The sequence below is a fragment of the Lissotriton helveticus genome, chromosome 7, assembly GCF_964261635.1.
Source record: "Lissotriton helveticus chromosome 7, aLisHel1.1, whole genome shotgun sequence".
NCBI classification, from domain to species: Eukaryota; Metazoa; Chordata; class Amphibia; order Caudata; family Salamandridae; genus Lissotriton; species Lissotriton helveticus.
Genome location: NC_136068.1, coordinates 421,507,210 through 421,529,514, shown reverse-complemented (window position 1 = coordinate 421,529,514; position 22,305 = coordinate 421,507,210). Strand labels below are relative to the sequence as shown.

General features: G+C 41.5%; 1 protein-coding gene across 6 annotated transcripts in view; it reads left to right on the top strand.

Annotated features, from left to right (window-relative positions):
- Positions 1-22,305, top strand: part of LOC144766801 (uncharacterized) — a 1,464,990-nt gene that overhangs the window by 505,657 nt on the left and 937,028 nt on the right. For all 6 annotated transcript variants that reach the window (XM_078650533.1, XM_078650530.1, XM_078650529.1 and 3 more), the window contains one exon: positions 20,080-20,343. In XM_078650533.1, the coding sequence (XP_078506659.1) occupies positions 20,080-20,343 (264 nt within the window). The remainder of the gene's footprint in view (positions 1-20,079; positions 20,344-22,305) is intronic.

Here is a 22,305-nt window from a genome sequence, read left to right as displayed (position 1 = left end):
CAACCTAGAGCTCTGTCCCTGATACCTTTTGCCGCAAGAGTTTTTAATAGTAAATTGTGTGGTACGGTATCAAATGCAGCCGAGAGATCCAATAAAATCAAGGCGACTGTTTTCCCCCGGTCTACCTGCATTCTGATATTATCCAGCACGGATAATAGTGTTGTCTCCGTGCTGTTGTTGACCCTAAAACTGCTCCTGTCCACTGAATCAAAGGCAGTGGAGTAATCAATAAAACATGTGCATAAAGATTGTGATTTGTGTCTAAGGGTTTGTTGAATTAAAAAAAGATATAACCACAATATTGTCTGCCATTGATGAATTCGTCCTAAAGCCAGTTTGACAAAATGGGATCCGCTCGTTTTCTTCCGCCCACGACTCTAGGTCTTTTGGCAGGAGTGAGGCTTAGCCCTTGGCTTCAATATCCAACAGCCCAATCAAGCAGTAGTCACCTGGATCCAGTTTGTCATCCTTCTTGAATATTGGACTGAGTATCTAGCCTTTCCAACTTACTTGTATGTTCCCAGTGGTTGTACATGAGCTCTGGCTGCTACTTGTATGCCAATCTTCTGTTGCACACAGTGTGCTGTGCTACCTTCTGTATACACAGCTGTGTGATATTGCTCCTGCTTCTATGTACTGTAAATTCTGCAGCTTTTCTTTTCCAACACTAATCCAAAATGTTTGCTCCAGTACAGTGAATACTGACTTTGTTGCATTACTTCGTACTATTAAGTAAGTGCAACAACTAAAGGATCTGCAGTCTATCTTTTCTAACACTACTCCAATTTTTCTTATTACACCATGCAAACGGTTACTCCTCCCAATTATTTTCACAAGATCCTGGAGAACCACCTTTAAAATGGCGAATGTGGTTCAGATCTTTTAATGCGTATCTAGGAGTTATTGATGGTATGAAGTTCAAACCAGATAGAAAACGTAGTTTCCTTTACTATTATCTAGGTGTGGAGGGCCAAAATGTTTATGATCACTTACCTGTTTATGTTGACCATTACATTGGTGACATGGATGAATACCAATTAACTCTTAAAGAACTGAGCACATATTTCGAAGGTAGAGTAATTTGGTTGTCCCCAGACACACATTTTTTACTCGTGTTTAATCTCCAAGTGAATCCATAGACACTTATGTTACAGCTTTAAAGGTTTTACCTAGTTATTATGATTTTGAGGATTTTACTTCTCAATTAATCAGGGATCAAATTGTTTGCAGATGCTATTCCAAGAGAATTCAACAGAAATTACTCTCATGTAAAAAAAACCCTCTTTAGATGAAACCACTGACATCGCTAAAAGTATTGAGCGATATGAGTTGGATGCTAAACAATTGGAATCCAACACTTGTTCCTCGGTAGCTACTACTAGCTCTCGTTCCTCTGCTCAGTCTCTTGGTGATGTCAAACAAAGAAAGGCAAAAGATTTTTCTGACAAGAACAAGTTTTCTACACTTGTTACTTCTGGTTGTCACTGTTACAGATGTGGCTCTCCGTCTCATCATTCCAATTTAAAAAATTGTCCCGCAATTTCCCAAGAATGTTACAAGTGTAAAAAGACTGGTCACTTCGGAAAAGTGTGCAGAGGGGGCAAACGATTTCCTGTTAGAAGCGTCCATGATCTTCCTTCTAATGAAATTTCTGATGAACCTGATAAAGGTATGGAATAATTATCCTTATCTGTTGTCTCTGTGGAATACTTGAATATCAACAATGTACATTCAGATGAAAGAATTGGTGATCCCCTTGTTCAAGTATCCTTACAGTCTCATGATATTTTATTACTTATTGATTCAGGTGCCAGAATCACCATCACCTCTATTGATAAATTTAAACAATCTTGGTCTAACATGGTTTTGCTACCTCCTGATGTCATTACCACTGCATTTGAGGGTAGCAGAATTGATCTTGCAGGCTATTTTTGGGCCAATATAACGTTTCAAGACAAAACTATCCATTGCAAAGTTTATGTTGCTCTTAAAGGTATCAATGTTTTAGGTTGGTGGCACCAAGCTGAATTTTGCATGATTATAAGACCAGGTCAGAAAAATTCTGTCCCGTTGGTTAATTCAATTTCTAATTCTGTTCAATTGAAAGATAAATATTCACAAGATATTGCCAATAAAATTGAAAAGATAACACATTTTGTTCATTCCATTAAAATTAAAGAGTGTGAATCACCAGTTAAACACAGATTTAGGAATGTGCCTTATAGTATAAGAAGTGATCGTCCCACTATGCTTAACAAAATGATTGATGATGGCATAATCGAACGTGTTGATGCCACTCTTTGGTTATCTCCCATTGTTTTAGCCAAGAAAAGATCTGGAGAACTTTGTTTATGCATTGATTTAAGATCTCTCAACAAAGCTATTTGGGTGGAGAATTTTCAGTAACCTCGTATTGATGATCTCATCACTGCTGTAGGTCAGTCCAAATGGTTTTCCAAGTTGGGTTTGCGTTCGCTATCACAGTGGGAGTAAGATCCTTTCAAGGTTGAACTACCAGCAGCCAATAGATAGGCTACACCTATTATATTCCCTACCACCACAGATTGTTCCAATTAAGAGAAGTGTAGGGCTCTCTGTGAAGTCACAATTGAACTACTCAGTTCATCCATACAATATAAGAACCCAACCACCGCTGGGTGCCATGTTGTATAGTTTCCACTAATCAGTAGGAACTGTGCATTTGTGGATGACATAAACTTTGGAATTGTGCTAGGCTAATTCCGTGCACCCGCCTAGGATGTGTTGTCCCTTCGACCAAGTAGCTCACAGAGGCATTATAAGCTTACCCCCCAACCTAGACAGGGAGTTTACACTTCTGGCAACCACTGAACATGACAATCCTGTTCCCTCTGGAACTGTGGTGTTTGATCTAGTACCTTTTGCTCATCCATACATGCACTCTTTTGCTCAGAGAACTATACAAAGAATACACAAAGGGACATTTTAAATATTTATTGAACCAACGCGTTTCTTGTATAGTATATATGTGCTGCAATGATCAATAGACAGAAGCAGATGAAAGTTATAAGAAGTATCAGGACAGTGAACAATACAAAAAGTTCCACCATCGTGCTGAAGCAATGTATATATGTAAGCATATGAAACAATATACCAATCTGGAGTACTCCTACTATGCGATCCCTGACCTGCGTGTCTAGGGTATTTGTGTATGCTCTGCCAAGAATCCCCTCACTGGATGATCCAATCCCATTATATGGTGGGCAAGAATGTAGGATCCCATTGGGGTGACAAGTTGGACACCCTCACAGAGATATTTGTCAGCTGCTGGGCAAAGGTGTCAGCCTGTAGAGACTTCTCAACTTTAGCAGAAGGGCCTCCTCTGTCAACACCCAGAAACAGATATGTATTTATGACAGAAGGTCCTTGCGCAGGGCTGAGATTGTGATAAGGCTGCCATTGTTTGTGTGCTACAGATAGCTGTACTGGTATATGGATGAAAATAACAAGCTCATTTGCACAATGTACATGTAGGCCTTGTTCATAGTTACAAGGCAATACAATAGTATTCTTGTAAAGCTGCCTCATGTAAGCAAGTTTGGCATTTTCTAGGAAACTCACCCACAAAGTGTCACAAATGCAAATGTGTGTCAAAAGTCAATGTGAGAAATTGGAGGCAACTTCAGGAAAGACCTGTGTTCATGTAAAATGACAATGTTTCAGGGATATTTCATCTGAGTAGTCTCAGCTAGCCCGGACTACTGTCACATCAGATCATTCAATGGTGACATAGTGAGATCCCAAGGTAAGGGAGCCAGGTGACAATTGACTGCGTCTGGCTGGAATTGTGGAGTTGATCCACCTATGATGGAAATAAGCAGTTGAAGGATTCTTGCTGTGTGGTGTTATCTTTATATTACTACTACATTTTCCTTCTAGGCCTAACTGGTGGTGTAGTGTTAACTGGGCAAAATCTTCATTGTGTACTAACATTTCATCTATTTATGCTTTTATTCTTTCGCTACCCATTACACTTACTTGGTCTTCTGATGGATCTTGTTCTGTGCTGAAAGGGACTAGATATTCAGAGAATGAACAATTATCCAATGAGGACCAGGAATAACATATTTGTTCTCATCAGACTATACTTCGTTACAATCTAGAAATAATTTATAGTGACTCAAAAAACAAATGATTTACCCACAAGGAATGATGAGACAGATTCAGCAGAATTTAGTCTAAATTTCAAAGTTTAGTTATTCATTTAAGGGTAAAGAACATTATCATTAAAATAAGATAGCATACAACCCTTATATTAAATTTGTAAATATTTAATGAAATAATACTAAGCCTCTGAGATTCAGGGATAGTCAGGGAAAAATTATCCTCAGACAAGACAGATTTAGACTAATGCAGTGTATGTCTCAATAGGAGACAGGAAATCAGATGAGCATTATACAGAACTTCATGAACGTTCAGCAAAGTAAGCAGTTCCGGTTCGTCAAGACAGCAATCTGTCTCAGTCTGTCTCTGCAACAGCAAAGTCACAGCAGCATGACGTGAACCCTTCCACTGAAAAGGTTCAAACTAAGCAAGCACACTCATAGGCAGCGAATCGCAGTGTTACGTCACAGTGTCATATTCCATATACGTACTATAATTTAGGCCTCTGTAAACTTGTTACCCTTCACCTATATTCTCTCCCTACATTACGCTTGTCAAGGTTTACAGGGACTGACCTTTTACCTATGTAATTACACTGCATTCAGAACACGTGTTTTCCCTAGTCCACAATCTCATACATTATGCATGAGGGTTCTTGGAAGCACAGCAGGACTCCCATCTACTGTATAAAATCTATGTACAAATTTCAGGCTCAACGTCATCCTTAGGCCGATACAGTAACACAGCAAGGTAGTACCCCTGGGGAGACGTATGGGTATATATACATCACGTCTTGCTAAGATAGCGAGAGGTGATCGAGACTTCCCGGCCGACACACTGACTAGAGACGTTGAGTTTCCTGCATGCAGACACTCCAGCTCGCAGTGGTCTAACATCCCCATGGGGTGTCCAACTCGAGACCAGAACGGGGACCCACAGTCTCACTTAAGGTAATGGGGTTGACTAGATCCTAGAGGAATCCTTGGCTTAACACCTACACCCATGCTAGGTACATTTAGGCACATCTAGATAGGGAGGCATAGTAGGAGTACCCACCTTTTATCATGTGTTTTATATACTTGAATATAGTTATGATTTTAGTAAGATGGTAGAACTCTACCATCCTTTTACTGTCGTAGCACTGTTAATCATTTATATCCTATACTGTCTAACGGTTGTTGCAGTACATCTATTCTACACCAGAATAACAACTATACAATAACTGATTAATGAAAACGCCCAGCTTGTTTTATTCTGTGTATCTCTCTGAGAGAAACTAAGTAAGCACGAGTGACTGAGCGAAAGGTAGTACATTGTTTCCAGAATCCAGAATCCTGAGGGATAAGGGTTGTCATGTTCTGAGGTTGCCAGTAACTATTCTCTCCTTGGTAAGAGGGTATTATAGTGGCACAGTGAGCTGGCTGTTACACAAAGGCTAACATACCCGGTGGGGGTGATCAGAGTTCGTCTGACAACAATCCTACAGTGTATGTTGTCTAAATGCGCAGATCCTGTATATTTTCTATACGAACTACACAACATGGCACCGTTTGTTGGGTACTTATTTAACAGTAGACTCTGAGTAGTTCAGTCTTGCTATTCTCAGAAATCCCTATTCACAAAACACAGAGACGTCTAGAGTGGGTAGGCTAAAATCCGCCACAGCTAAGTAGGCAAACATTCTATTTATTGGCTATTGGTTAATCAAGCTAAAAGGACAATACATTCCTAAAATTGTGCACAAATCCTTATCTTAGTTACCTTGAATAGTTATTTGGTGTTCTGAAAACAAAATGACTAACATGGACATAAACCCACTAGATCAAGCACTGCCCCTCTCAGAAGGCGAGGAGGATGCACCACATTTTAGACATACAATCACCCTGATATTGCTTGCGCATGGTCTAACAGCTAGGGGTGGCATTGTAACTTTCATGATTGAGGCACACAAATCATACAGAACAAGAGGTGTTTTATTCATGGGTTACATTCCCAGCAGCAAATGCAAGAACAAAAACATTTCACTCCTACATAGAAGGTTATGCACCAGTGGAATATTGTCCGTTTGAAGACATTGAGGTTCCACTTACTTATCAGGAACTGGTTTAGAAGCAGTATTCCCAAATACTAGCCCTTATGAAAAACACAGAATGCCTACAATCTGCTTGCCCATGGCATCACACCACAACTAGATGATTGTACCTCATGGGGTACGGGTTTCGCTGCCATATATAGCAGAACTCATTATATCCCGCCATTAGCAGAAGTACCAGACATATTAAAACAAATACAAAATGAGTACGGAGCAGAACCTGTTCTAAACTTAGGGATGAAGTTACTAGGTAACTATGCTCAGGTATCAGCGATAATACTGGCACATATTAAAGGGGAAGCAGCATCAGTGGCCATCCGCCAACACCTAAGGGAGTTCTGTCATTTACAGCAGTAGCAGGACCTACCCAAAATATATGAAACTGCATATGCAGAATTATGCTGGGAGAGGAGTTAGCCTAACAGCTATGGCGGTCGACCGCGTATCTGGGGAACCAGGCTCGAGTATCGGCAATGACGCTGAACAGCCTGTGATTCTGGGCAAATCACTAGGGCCATATGTAGGTAGCCCAATTGCAATCACAAATGCTGAAATTCGCAGTATTTCAGCGTTTGCATTCGCAATTTGGGCAGTGTGCTATGTAGCACACAAACAGCCACATGCAAAATAAGGAATTGCAAATGTTGCTATTCCTTATTTTGCGACTGCATTTAAGGAATTGTAAATTGCGATTCCTTAAATGCAATGTAGGAAACACCCAAGTTGTGCAAATTGTGGCTTAAGGAATCGCAAAATACCACCAACTTCAGGTTGATGTTAAATTGCGATTTCTTTGAAATATTAACTTTTTGGCATTTTTCAAAGTGCCATGTAGGTCACATACATGCCCTTAGGGCATGTATGTGGGCCACATGTGCACACATGTTAATGTCAGGGGTGCAACAGGGTGTCCTATTGACACCCTTGCAACCCTGAAATTGCATTCCCAATTTGCGATTCTCTAATTAAGAATCGCACATTGAGAATGTCTTCCAATTCATTCCTATGGGCCTTCTCGATGACCAGACAAGTCAACGCCGTCTCCTCGTCGTGCTTCAGCACCCTGCGCATGCTCCGCAAGATCTTCCGCTGGATCCCCACCGAGACCAGGAAGACGGTCACCCAGGCACTCGTCACCAGCCGACTGGACTACGGGAACACCCTCTACGCCGGAATCACAGCCAAACTACAGAAAAGACTCCAACGCATCCAGAACGCCTCCGCACGACTCATCCTGGACATCCCCCGACACAGCCACATCTCCGGCCACCTGAGAGACCTGCACTGGCTCCCCGTCAGCAAGAGGATCATGTTCAGGCTCCTCACCCACGCACACAAGGCTCTCCACGACCTGGGCCCCAAGTACCTCAATGACCGCCTGACCTTCTACACGCCCACCCGCCAGCTACGATCGACCAGCCTCGCCCTCGCCACCGTACCACGCATCCGCAGAGCCACCGCCGGAGGAAGATCCTTCTCCTACCTGGCAGCCAAGACCTGGAACTCCCTCCCCATCCACCTTCGACTGACCCAGGACCATCTTTTCTTCAGGAAGCAACTCAAGACCTGGCTGTTCGTGCAGTAACGTCTCCCCCCCCCCAGCGCCTTGAGACCCTTCCGGGTGAGTAGCGCGCTATACAAATGTCTTGATTGATTGATTGATTGATTCTAGCCCATAGGAATGAATGAAAAGGTATTCCCTATTTGCGAATCTCAATTTGCGTTTCGCAAATGAGGAATAATTGGGATTCGCAAAAAAAATTGCTAATCCTACCTACATTCCATTTTGCGATTCTCTAATTGCGATTCCCCAAAAATCGCAATTTGAGAATCGTAAAACAAAATTACCTACATATGGCCCTTAATCTCTCCATGCCTGTGTCCTCATGTAATGCAACGGGTGCTATGTAAAGCGCTCTGATTCTCGATATCGGGTCAAGTTTGCGCTATATAAAACTCTGTATTATTATTATGAGGCAGGGACAGTTTTGGTGGGAAAGCATTAAAACCACAGCTCATGGGGAGCTCCAAGAAGGAGACTTTCAAGCAAACACCTACTTCTTCTGAAAAGAAGTGGTAAAACAACAAAAAACAAAATGTTAAAGAAAAAAGATCTCAGTCCAGAGGTAGGTTTCCTCCACAGGAGCCCTCCGAAAGGAGGTATAACCTTAGGAATAGGGATAACATTAGGAAACCTAATAGGTATCAGGATAACGATACACGTTCCTCTCATTCCTTACAGGGTTCATCAAAAAACTCTGAGAGGGAAGGATGGTCAGAAAGACAAGTAGAGAGTACAAAGTCCAGAGACAAGCAGCACGCTCAAGAATATACTCCCAAAAAAGATGAAGCAAAACCAAAGCCACAGTTCAAACAGAAAAAGGTTGCAGGTCTAAAGGCCAGACATGCCCAGAATTCTGAGGACTCAACTAATGAACGGGGAATGGGCTCTGACAATGCTAGACAGTGCAGCAGAAGTAACAATAGCTCACCAGAACCTGATTGAATTTCTGGTGACAGTGGACCTGAATGATTATATCACTGTGGAACCACCTGATACTAGGGTAAGTGTCCTACATAAATTGTATGAAATAATGCTCCAGATGGAGGGGGACAAATGTAGGACAGTTAGAGGTCTCTTCTGGGAGAGCCTGACGTTTGGCTATGGCATTTTGTTAGCTGAACAAGATTGGCCACCAGCATTTGTCATGGATTGCCCTTGGGGAGAAACAGTAATTTTACCAGCATTTCTGACCATGTTCCAAAACATTTTAGATATTCATATACGCAGAAGTGGGCAGTAGCCCAAGCTCCAGCATTATAAAAAAACATGTTGGATGGGATGAGCATTCAACCCACCACATTATTTCACTAAAAAACACTCCACTCAAATGGATTCTTTTGCCAAAATATAGTGCCTGAAAGCAGATACTTGAAAGCATCCTCAGCGTTAGGGTCCCAGCTGCAATTTTGTCATCTCCCCCAGGGGTATAGGAACAGCCCGAGGTTGTTTTCAGCCAGAGTAACTGAATTACTTCAGAACCTGGATGAAAAGGCATTGTATTTGATATTTCATATTTATCTAACAGACGATTACCTGGAGGAACACTTGAACAGAGTGAATACCATATGTTTGTGATTCGCCTCTGAGGGTTACAAATTCAACTTTAAAAAATCAAAAATAGCCCACCTTCATGTCATTTTTTTAGGATATGAACTTTCAAGTGAAGGAAAAAGCCTGGCAGCTAACTTTTTAAAAAAGTGTGCACTGCTCCAACCTCCGAAATTATTTAAAAACTTAAATTCAATACTAGGATTCCTTAATTTTGGCAAAACATACATTTTGGATTACACAGAAAGAGTTAAACCTTTCTGCGATTCAATAAAACCTGATTTTTCAGTTATACACTGGACACAGGAACACACTGATACACTTCGTTCCTTACAAGCTGACATGATAGCTTCAAAACATTTACAGACATGCGTAAACGTAGGCAACCTGGTGATCCAAATAGCTGCGGGTCAATCAGGGTACACCTATTTAACATATAATGAAGGTGAAACAGTACCAATAGCATATAAATCTCACTTGTACACAAATGCTGAGATGTGTTTCGCATCTACAGAAAAAATTCTAACAGCAGTACAGACTGCTGTAGTCAGAGAAAGAGCCCTGGCTCAAGGGAAATGTATAATAGTCGTGACCCCTGTTCCAGCTTTAGAGACTGCAACAAAGGCAAATGTTCCCAACGCTAAAGCCTTACATCAAAGATGGATGCAAAGGGCTAATTCTCTCACTGCAACAGAAGTGGAATACAGGTGCGACCCAAATTTAAAAACACAGGCATTTCTGCAATATGACAAGAATATCCTCTACCAACTGAAATAATAAGGCCTCTAGATCAGTACGAATACATTATTTACACTCATGGTTCTGCGCAACTGGCCATAGGGACCAAACAGCAATACAGCGCCGCCTGTGACGGACGGATGCAGGTTGGAAAATGTCATCCAAATTGCACAAAAACACAGTCTTTTGGCAACTGCACGGAACAGCTGGCAGAACTAAAAGCACTAATACTTGCACCGGTAAATACGGATCGAGAATTCCCCACAATAATTGTGTGAGATTCCTTTCACTATGCACAGTCATACAAAGAATATCTACATCACTGGGGACAGAATGGGTTTAAAGATGCAAAAGGTGGCACAGTAAAGCACAAAATGTTATGGGAACAGGTAGTGGAGTTGCAAAATGAACTACCAAGGGCTCACATGATGGTGTTCACGTTGAAGGGAATTTATTGGCTGATGAAGCTGCAATGGGGCTGTACGCAATGCTTCCGTAGCCGCATTCACTCGTTCAAAAATGAGGATAGACGTGAAATAATGGTTGCGATTATTGCCACACGCAATAACTCAGCAGTACCGAAAAATTTTCTACTGAAGTGCTCCTACAAGTTAAATGCAAACAATGTTCCCATTTGCTCAGATTCCTGGAGTAGGGGATAGAGTAATACCAAATATGGATCGAAGGTTAGGATTAATTCTAGCAGCACACAAGGGTATAGGTTCTGCACACGCAGGAGTTTTGTCTATTGCTTCCCTATTGAAACAACGCTACTCGTGGCCTGGGCTAAGTAGGCAGACTAAAGACTTTGTCTTGAAATGCGACATCTGCCAGCAGATGAAAGGCTCCACCATAACATTTCCAGCGCAGACACCTTTATTAATATCAGATAAACCACTTGCATGTGTTTATTTGGACCACTGCAGCCCCTTACAATATGATGGGGCTTACAAGTATTACATGGTTGCAGTGGATTCCTGCTCTAGGTTTCTATGGGTGCGGCCCCAGTGCACAGCTGATGCTCAAACTGTTATAAAAGATTTGCAAGTCTTTATAGGGACATACGCAATCTGCACACCTCATTCGGACCGTGGCCCCATGTTTAGCTCTCAGACTTACTAGGAAACGATGCGAAGTCTGGGTGTAGCATTGCAGTACTCCTCTCCGTACCATCCGAGGGAAATTTGGTTGTGGAGAGGAAAAACTGGGACTTAAAGCAATCTGTAACAGCTAGAGTATTAGGCTTGGTTGGCTTGGGTAAAACACTTGTATGGAGTCCAAAAGGTGTTAAATATTTAGCCAAGAAGCTCTCTAGTGGGGGTCACTCCTTATGAGGTCCTATTTGGTATGAGAATGTGGGTACTTGATCTTGATTGTGAAGCCACAGTGGCGGGAAAAAAACCTTTTGACATCCATAACGTTTGGCTGTTTTACAGGACCTGAATGAAACCAGGGCACAACAGAGTAATGTCAATATAAAGAAGAACGCCACTGGGGAAGCAAAAAGTTTCACGGCAAGACCTGTGTGGATCCCTAAAGTCGGGAATCTAGTCAGAGAGAAAATAGCAGATAAAAAATATTTTAGGCCATCATACAGATTGCCTGTACCTGTCCTGGCAGTTGAAGGAACAAGAACAGTCTGCCACCTCTGGCCCGTAAAAAGGAGAAAAGATTTGTCTCCATTGACCTAATCAAGCCACACTATGTGGCTGATACTGAGTAGTAGGCCATGTGGACTCCGAAGTAACAGACACCCTCCTCTCTCAACTATACAAGAAGTTCAAACAGAAAGACTCCTCACGTTTGAAGGGTCACCTACACGGAATGAAGGACTAAGCAACAATGCAAAAGGAATTTGTTCCTCTTGAAACTGAAGTTGAAAATTAGAACTCCACTGAAAGACAAATTTCAATTCGATCAAACACAGATATCTATGTCAACATGCCTGAACAAGAGCAAGCTACAGTTTCCATGAAACGCAGATATCTATGTCAACATGCCTCAACAAGAGCAAGCTACAGTTTCCACGAAACCTGGGGAACTTCCGAAAATTGATCGAACTGCATCTGGCTATTTCATTGACTTTGATACCTTCTCAATAAACCCAAGCAAAACTGAAACAATGCCAGCCCAAAATGCTTGTCTACACCGATTTAAAGAGTTTCTGATCTTTCCTAAAAAGACTTACCTGGTATCACCTTGGGTGGAACCCTGGGTATCTACCGGAATACTTTTCTTTCTTTTCTGGATAGGTCTAGTAATTGTTTTTGGAATGCTTATACTGGGACTTATCTTCGAGAAAGTGCTGCAGCACAAAAAGTGAATGTGATCTAGAAACCGCACCTATCATCACATTGTGAAAGAAGAGGCCTGTCATCAGTGAATATTACAGCAGTTCCTATACCTGATGGTCTAGTATGGGACAAGGTTGATTTCAATATATTTGGCCCAACCGATCTTTTAAAAATAACACATTTAAGTAAAATATCATTGAGTGATATCATTACGTCAAATACATTTTCCGATGGATGGGATTATGAAAATGTAAATAATATGTTGTCTGATTTAGATAAATATGCTGCTTTTTCTAATAATGAAATGTTAGAAGACACATCAGGCTTTGAGAAAATGTATTGCTATCAACAATATGGTCATCATTTATTTGCATACATTTCCTAACCCTGTGAATGTTTTTACATATCACCAATGAGAATATTGCCTGACATTACCGAAAAGCAGTTCAAAGACCTTTATACAAAAATGTCCATATTTTTCAGGGTTTATCACGTCAGACCCAGCCTCATATAATTATAAGGTTGCACCTTCACCAGCACAGAAAAATATGTTGACAAACACCAAACATATCTATTCTGCTTCCTTTATTGCCCAGTTGTCAGAACAAAGGTTTGACCTATGGAAAGACACAATAGACTTAAAATCAGTCTGGGGTTCTAGAGACTGGCAGGTCCAGGGAACAGAGGCACTATTTAGAGCATGTCTTATTCCTCAACAAATAATGTTCTTGAATGAAACAGTGCAACAAACAACTTGTCTTGGGTTAGCCAGGAATAAAGATCTGATTACACCTCGGGTGCCAGCACCATCACACACTGAGGAGAATACAACATCACAAAAAGTGGTTACTATGGATGACATTTTGCAAAGCAATAGAAATAACTATCCAGAAAGATTCTTCGGTAAAACTGAAGGATTTAGTATCAATAGGCCAGATCCTCGCTGTGTACAGAGACAACACCCAGGGGTAGTGACATCATACTGTGTTGGGAAGTTATGACTCGATTGGCTACAAACGTCAGCACTCACACTTATCCTTACTTACAGGGGATGTGGACCTGCAGGATTTTTTATTAGGTCCTAGGAAACCACGTCTAAAATGTTTCTTATATGCTATCTATAATGAAAGAAGAACATTTCTCAACAAGAGGCAGTGGAAAGATTAAAAGGAAATCGATTGTCTAAATCTAGAGAAAGCTCTATCAGTGGTCAATAATGGTTTAACAACCCTAACATCCAGGATATAGTCACTGAGCAATATTGTATCTTCTGCTATCGATGTACTAGAACAAGACTTGTCCATACTACAACACGGGCAATCGCAATTGCGATCTATTACGTTGTTAAGCTGGACGCAGCAATATTTGCATGCAGGCTATGTGCCATGGCATTTTATAAACAGTACGTCTCTGTTTTCCTCGTACAATCTGACAGAAAAACAGAGAGAAATGGCACAGAGGGGCGCAAAGTATACAATTCTGCATGTTGAAAAACTGGACAGGTTAACAGTTACAGTGGCAGAACCACCATCCACAGAATGGTTACCCATGGCCACATAACTATCCCAGCCAACACTTTTTAATTACATTATTGCTTAGAACAAATGCAGGCAGGCAGATATTAGGAAATGGGTAAGGAATTCATCAAAGGATCTTGGAAATTGCCGTACAGATTTTTATGCCGGATTTGGGAAAACAAAGTGTTTCTTAGTGGTACTAACTACTAGAATTCTTTGGAAAACAAGGGACCCCTATAATTACAGCTAGCTATAACATAGGGAAATAAACTAATATAAGGAAATTATAGCTAGAAAAGGAGATCTACCACAACTTTAGATAAGAATACCTCTCATATGTGTAGAATATATAGATTTCTTCAACGGGCACCCTATACCAACAATATATACACTTAGAGAAGGTATGATAATATATTTGATGATTTATTTTTATGTATAAAGTTTATATTTCATTTCACATTATATAATTTAAGGATGCATATATAATTCGCATTGATCATTCCATGAAATAAATTTTGACAGTCAACATAAATATATACAAATCCAGATGATAGAAGAGGCGTTGATTCAGGCAGTGCGGCAGATGTCTACAACGCGCGTTTCGGCATACACGCCTTCATCAGGTAGCCGTCTATTGCACAATTTAGCCTATTCTGAGTATCGGTGATGATGTACTGTTGCTTCAGACCGTTAGTATCAGAGCTGACCCGTAGCCTGTGACGTCTTGGCGAGAGGATTTTTGTATCGGTTTCTCTGATTTTCAGGAGAACTCTATTGCCCAATCCCGGGCTGGAATACCTTTGTTTATCATGCCCCACCCATTCATGCTACCTTGAGGCGACCGTGAATCGAATTATACTACATCTATTTAGGAAAGTAACTCCGGTCTGCTACAGTTGTGTTCCTCATATATACTGAGTCGAGACGACACCGCTCATTCGTAACCACTGTTTTGAATACGTTTGCGCACATCTAAAGCAGTCATCTTCTACGCATTTCCAAAATTATGCAAGAGATATACTTGAAGCAACAGTACATCATCACCGATACTCAGAATAGGCTAAATTGTGCAATAGACGGCTACCTGATGAAGGCGTGTATGCCAAATCGCGCGTTGTAGACATCTGCCGCACTGCCTGAATCAACGCCTCTTCTATCATCTGGATTTGTATATATTTATGCTGACTGTCAAAATTTATTTCATGGAATGATCAATGCGAATTATATATGCATCCTTAAATTATATAATGTGAAATGAAATATAAACTTTATACATAAAAATAAATCATCAAATATATTATCATACCTTTTCCAAGTGTATATATTGTTGGTATAGGGTACCCGTTGAAGAAATCTATATATTCTACACGTATGAGAGGTATTTTTATCTAAAGTTGTGGTAGATATCCTTTTCTAGCTATAATTTCCTTATATTACTAACTACTAGAATGTCTTAAGTGGATCACTTATATGCCAGGATATTATGCTTCATGGGGCCTGTAATGGTTCAATAGCAAATGTGTCCTGTCACCTAGAGGGTGCCCCAGCTGCCGTGATAACTCCAGTATTCAAACTACTTTTGAATGTGATTTACTTGATGCTGAATGATCATGGTTGCTATGGGATGCTTCCGGGCGTCACATTTCTGGTAACTGTTAGTTCCAGGGTTACTTGCTGTATGCAACTATTGTTTTCCCCAACACATACAGTCAGGGAGGTGCCGCTACGGCCTTTATTAAATATTTAATTAATATGGTTTGATACTTTGATCAGAATGAAAGCCATGCTTACCCTGAAATCCATGTCCTTAAACTCCGCTCGAGAGACTTTTGATCGCCAAATAGCAAGATCTTCAGCAAAGATACAGGCACTTATACATACCAACTGCCCTTTCCATTTCACAGAAATGGTAAATCATATCTTTAACATGTCTGATACGACAGGCATTGTCCACTTATTTAAGAACGTAGGTTCTGGACTGTTAAGCACCTTTCAGACGGTCCTCAGCGTTATTCCAAATTTTATACACTCTGTATTGGAAAGCATTTTTGGGGGACTGCCGCTGATCCTGTTTCTCATAGCAAGTATCTTGATTGTCATGTTTCTGCTACTCAATGGACATCCCAGTTACAAAGGAGATGGAAACAGTACTCCTGGAGAGAAAATACTGTGATCGCATGGTACAACTGATTGGCACACCTCGCCTAAGGGAATAAGGGCTTTTTGGTTCTCATTGTTTAAACCAGTCTGGATGGACTGCATCTTACATATCCTCTGATGCCTGTTTTGCAGAGAAGAATGCATGCTGGATCTCTGTCTGACACTTCCATCATGTGCGCGACCGGACGTTGACACTTTACTGGACCCGATAACGGTCCATGTTTTGCAGTGTCCTCAGCCTATTCCTATGTTGATATCTGCACTCTTAGAGCCATCGCAGGTAACATCAGCACCTGTTGGTACAGACACCGCCTCCTCCTCTGACACCCAGGCCTTGGATGGCACACAGGCTGCCCCAGTACCAGCTGTGCACAGTACGGAAAATCATTTATGCTCAATAGGCATATTCTGCGAGGTGTTACAGGGACTGCCAACTGCGGAAACAAGCAATGAGAATGTTTCCAATACCAGCCAAGACTCATAAACATTTGACTCATCTGGCCCGTTTTGTGCTGGAAAGAAATTCTGCTTTTGAAAAACAAAAGAGAAAACTGAAACTCTATATCAAAATTGACATTCCTTTCACGCATGTATGGCTTTCAGAATGCTTGTAGTATTTCAGACTTTATCTACGGACATATTAGAGCAATAGCCTATCTGTCGATTTCTAACACCTTCCCTTCCCTGTATTTTAGCGTAAAAATATCTAGAACACCTAGTAGTTCATGTAGAATTTTAAATGATGTCATCCATTCGGAAGAGGAGTGGGTGTTATATTCCATATAGGTACCATAATATAGGCCTCAGTAAACTCGTTACCCTTCACCTATATTCTTTCCCCACATTACACTTGTCACGGTTTACAGAGACTGACCTTTTACCTAGATATTACACTGCATTCAGAACGCGGGTTTTACCTAGTTTGAAACCTCATACATTATGCATGACGGTTCTTTGAAGCACAGCAGGACTACCATCTACTGTATAAAATCTATGTACAAAGTTCAGGCTCAGCGTCATCCTTAGGCCAACACAGTAACACAACAAGGTAGAACCCCTGGGTAGACCTATGGGTATATATACATCACGTCTTGATAAGATAGCGAGAGGAGACCGAGACTTCCCGGCTGACACACTGACCAAAGATGCTGAGGTCCCTGCATGCAGACACTCCAGCTTGCAGTGGTCTATCCCTCGTGGGGTGTCCAACTCGAGACCAGGACGGGGTCCCACAGTCTCACTTAAGGTAATGGGATTGACTAGATCCTAGAGGAATTCTTGGCACAGGGCGTTCCTATCCCCAGACAAAATGAATAGATATTTTCCCACTACTTCGGCAGAATGCCCACGCTGTTGGCGGCTTGATGTGGATATACTCCACATGCTTTGGTCGTGTACCTTCCTACAAAGCTATTGGAGAGAGTTAACTGCACTCCTGGCAAACTATACCGACACCTCCTTTCCACACACATGGGAAATCTGCATTTTGAGTGCGTATGTCAGATCTAAAAACAATAGCGTCACATCACGATTCAGGGACCTAGGTTTATTACCTGCCAAGCACTTAATTACAAAATGGTGGAAGCAGGCAGATCCCCCAGAAATAAACAACTGGAGGAGCTCCCTTAGAAGTTGGGCGCAGGCAGAGAGTACAGCGCTATACAGGGAGGAAACGGCGGGGCTCTGCAAGTACCCCATAGCGCAACAATGGGACACCATACTCACGGCCTTCAGTAATGAAGTGCATGGGGAGGGCAATGACACCTAGCCAGTGAATGCATGATGTACTAATTAAAGTTTCCGGGCGGCGGAGAGAGAGATGGCAGTGGATGTCTGTAGATTCATGCAATAACCAGTCTCGCACCCAGTAAGGCAATGGTTAACATAGCTTTTTCGGATAGCAGCCCTTTAGTTTTGTTGTTTAATATTTTAAGTTTAGATAAAATATGCTTTATTGGTGTGTCTGTTGATATAATCACTCCTCAGTACTTTTCCTCTTTGGCAAAGCTCATTTAGTTGCAGTATTGAATTGGCCACTTATAGATTTCCAGTTAGACCATGAGGGTGGATTACTGATTGTGGCCAATTAGCACAGTATGAGTCCAAGGAGAGAAAGACATTCTTGACAAAAGAAGCAAAATAAAACAGCCAACTGTTCAACGGGGTCCGAAAGAAACCAGAGAAGGAGGGGTTGCATCTTAGGTCCCTCGGTAGAGTGTTCCGTATGCTGGATGCATTTCCAAAACAAGAGCGAGCCTGGGTGTATTTCCTTTTATGTTTGGGAGGAATGAGAGGATGTGTTGGAGATTCTTAGGAGTTCTGGTTTTTCCGGAATTTCGTGAGTTTGTTTTCTAAATATTCTCATGTATGTGAGTGAAAGGCTTTGTGGGTGATACAGGCAGTCATGTAAGTGCATCTTCCTTCGATGGGAAGTCAGTTGAGGGTCTGGAGTGCAGGAATGATGTGTTCTAACCATTTAATATTTGTTATGAGCCGGGCTGCCTTGTTTAGTACTGCTCTGAGGGAGGGTGAGGTGGGTTTTCGAGGTCCCTGTGAGGATAGCATTCCTGTAGTCAAGTTTGGAGAGGACCAGAGATTTAACAACCGACTTGAAATCATATGAGGGAATTAATGGTTTGATTTTTTTTAGGTGCTTTAGTGTGTACAGCGCTTCTTTGGCTGAGTTTTTTATGTTATCCTTCATTGATAATTTTTGTCCATGGTGTGAAGCCTATGGCTTTAGCCGAGTTGGATAGAGTGGGAGAACAATTTAGAGCCTTCAGGTCGATGAGCCAGTCTTGGATTGGTAGGTGGTTACTTTTGGAGGAGAACAGAATAACTTCTGCTTTGGAGTTAAACCAAGATTGTATCTTACTCAGTGTGACCTTGAGATGTGGGATGTCACTGGCTGATTGGATTTTTTTAGTAGAGTTGAGTGTCATTGGCATAAAGATGACATTTGATCCTTGCTTGCTTCAGGATGATAGTAAGGGGTTCCATGAAAAGATTGAAGAGTTAAGGGGAGAGTATTGAGCCCTGGGGGTCACCAAGTGTGACAGGTGTGGGTTTCGAGAGGCAAGACTTGATTTTAATTTGTTGTGAACAGTGTTCTAGGTAAGATGTGAACCATTTTAAAATGGTGCCATTGATACTGGAGCAGATCTTCAGTGACTCCAGTGAGACTGAGTGATTACCTGTATCAAAAGCAGCTAATACGTCTAGTAGGATAAGTAGGCATGCATCTCCTTTGTCTAAGGATCTATGGATGCCATCTGAGATATTGAGCATGGCAGTTTCTCTACTATAGCCTTTCCTGAGCCCTGATTGGAAGGAGTCATGTAGGTTGAATTCCCATATATGTAGGTTGAGTTGTAAGATGCATTTTTTCATAGTTTTGGCTGGGAACGGGAGGTTGGAGATAGGTCTGAGGTTGTTGAGATCATTTGGGACTGCCCTGGGATTTTTGAGAATGGGTCTGATTTGACCTACTTGGAAGGAATCCGGTACACAACCCGAGGCGGGAGAAGTATTGATGATTTTAATCCAACATGGGGCAATGATGTGGTTTAGATTATACACTATGTTTGAAGGGAGGGGATCTTTAGTGTGTGAAGTGGGCTTTAGTTTCTCAACTATTCACTTTCTAACAATTCTGTATAATGCTAATACATTTACGTTATTCACCTGATGCTCCTTGGAAGAAAATAGAGATGGCTTTGCAGTGGGATACTTATTGGAACGGTGAATGAGCAGGAGCAAGTTGCACATGACACCAGAAACTGCATACATTTTAAAATAACGGCCCACCATGCAAAATTGTGGCTTAACTATTCATAGCATTATTCAAACTTCAAATTGACCTTGGTAAATAGTTTCAGGTGCAACGTCATTGGTTGATTGGTTACAACTCTTTGCATCATTTAAAATACTAATTATCAAAAATAATTTCGCATATTTTGACAAAACGTTACAACAATTCCATCAAGCACACATTGTCAGACATTGTGTTCTTTTCCTACACAGGTGAACAATACATAGCTGGATTTAGTGGAAGCAGAGTTCAACATGGTTGCAGTAAAAATTCATCTATCTCATTTGAGGAAAGTCCAACAAGGAGGAAAATCCATGATGGGGTCCTAAAGACCATAAACAATGGATCCAAATGTATACTGAAAAGAACTAGCCTTGTGATTAAGAACCTTACCAAAAAAGATAAAGGCTGTTACTACTGCCAGTTGAAGAACAGAACCACCAGGACCCTCTTCCGTCTGAAGAACCAGGTTGAAGGTAAAATTACACTGTGATTTTAAGGGGCTTTGCTTTGTTTAAAGACTGTGCCAAGATAGTTCATATGTTCAGTTCAGTTTAAATAAAGTTCATTTGGGCACACTAAATTATTAAAGCAACTATGTCTAAAGCATAGTTTATCGGCCCAGGCTGAATGCTAAATCTAAAAAGTAAATAGTTACCATTAGGTTGATAGAAGTTTGACAAGACATAGCATAGCACTGAAAATAAAGGTTCTAGAATTCTTTGCTGTGAACTTAAAACACTGGGCAATGCATAAATATATGAGAACGTACTATAAAAAGCACAGACACATTACCTCCTCTTTCATTTTCCTCATACATTCCTTGCATATGAAATGATCTTTCAGCTCCACAGACATGGTTTACCTAGCCCGCTTTAAAAACTTCCTCCAATATGGTAGCTAATATTCAGAAGCACTAAAATAGGTCACTTTCTAAATGCACTGGTTCTTTTTACTGAAATGAACAGTACCGTTTAGCTTCTTGGCATACAGGTATTGTGTATCCATGTATTTCTTTATTAAATATTTTCTTTCCTTCTGAGACTAGCTCTAGCAGTTTCAATCTTTAACTGTCTTGCTGGGCAGATGGGACAATTATGCCATATAGCCAATACTGACTTGCAGAGCAGCCAAAAGTGACACTGTAAAAATTACAAATATATTTATTGGCATCATAACATGACTTCATCTAGGCTGACTGAATAGGATGTCTTTAACGTAGTGCTTAGGGGCGGTTGCTTAGCAGCTTCTAAGGGAGTTTGGTGTACACTCGAACCAGACCTAGAAACTGCAGACCAGGTACTCCCTATATTAGAAACACAAAGACCAGGAGATTCTGAGTTGGGCCAGGCCCTTTTAGATGCCAACGAGGAAGTGGCCAAACAAACATAAAGATTACAGGGCTTTGACTATAAGAAATATATGGAGAACACCCACACAGAGCGGGATAGAATGGGATCCTTACTGGCTTGGTTGGTCAGAGGGTTCCCCAATACTTGAAATTGGGGACAGCAAGGGATGTATACGATATCAGCAAGAGAAGGTAAATCAGAGATTTCTAGGGGTTCTACACCAACGTCTATAGCAGCCAACTGAGACAGGAAGAGGGAATTATCAGGGAATGTCAAGCTGTTTTTCCACTTCCCACACTAGGGGTAGAGGAGGCGGATGTGTTAGGGGCCCCTATAGACAAATTGGAGGTAAGAGTAGCTATTAAGGGACTTCATATAGGTAAAACACCTGGTACAGATGGGATACCAAATAGTTTTACGCTACCTACGCAGAAGAATTGGCACCCACGTTAGTAGACTTGTGTGGAGCGGCTATGGAGGAAGGTCAACTCCCCAACACCACCTGGGAGGCGCTGATAGTCCCTCTCCTCAATCCAGATCAATCCCCATTGGAGTGTGGGGTGTACAGGCTACTATCCATGCTTAACCTAGACTTTAAGATACTCCAAAAAATACAAGCAACCAGGTTCCAACCATTAATGACTGACCTCATACACCCGGATCTGACGGGATTCATCCCAGGGTGGAATACGGCGCTCAATATGCTGCGCCTTATGGCACTTATGGAGGGGTGCGACAGGATGGGGTGGAGGGGCTAGTCTTTGCTGCGGATATGGAAAATACCTTCAACATTCCTCAATGGGAGTTCCTGTATGAGGTCATGAATAGAATGCGACTGGGGCAAAGTTTCTCAAAATGGGTCAGAATGCTCTATACAAGACCATTGGCGTGGATAAGTATGGGCCGGACCATCTCAGAGCAGGGCAGAGTGGAGTAAGGCACGTGAAAAGGATGTCTCTTCTCCACGCTGTTGTTTGCCCTGGCTATGGAACTGCTGGGTTGCCTATCCCGGACGGACTCAAAAGTCCCGGGGATATAACTTGGGAACAGTTTATATAACATTGCCCTGTACGCTGATTACCTGCT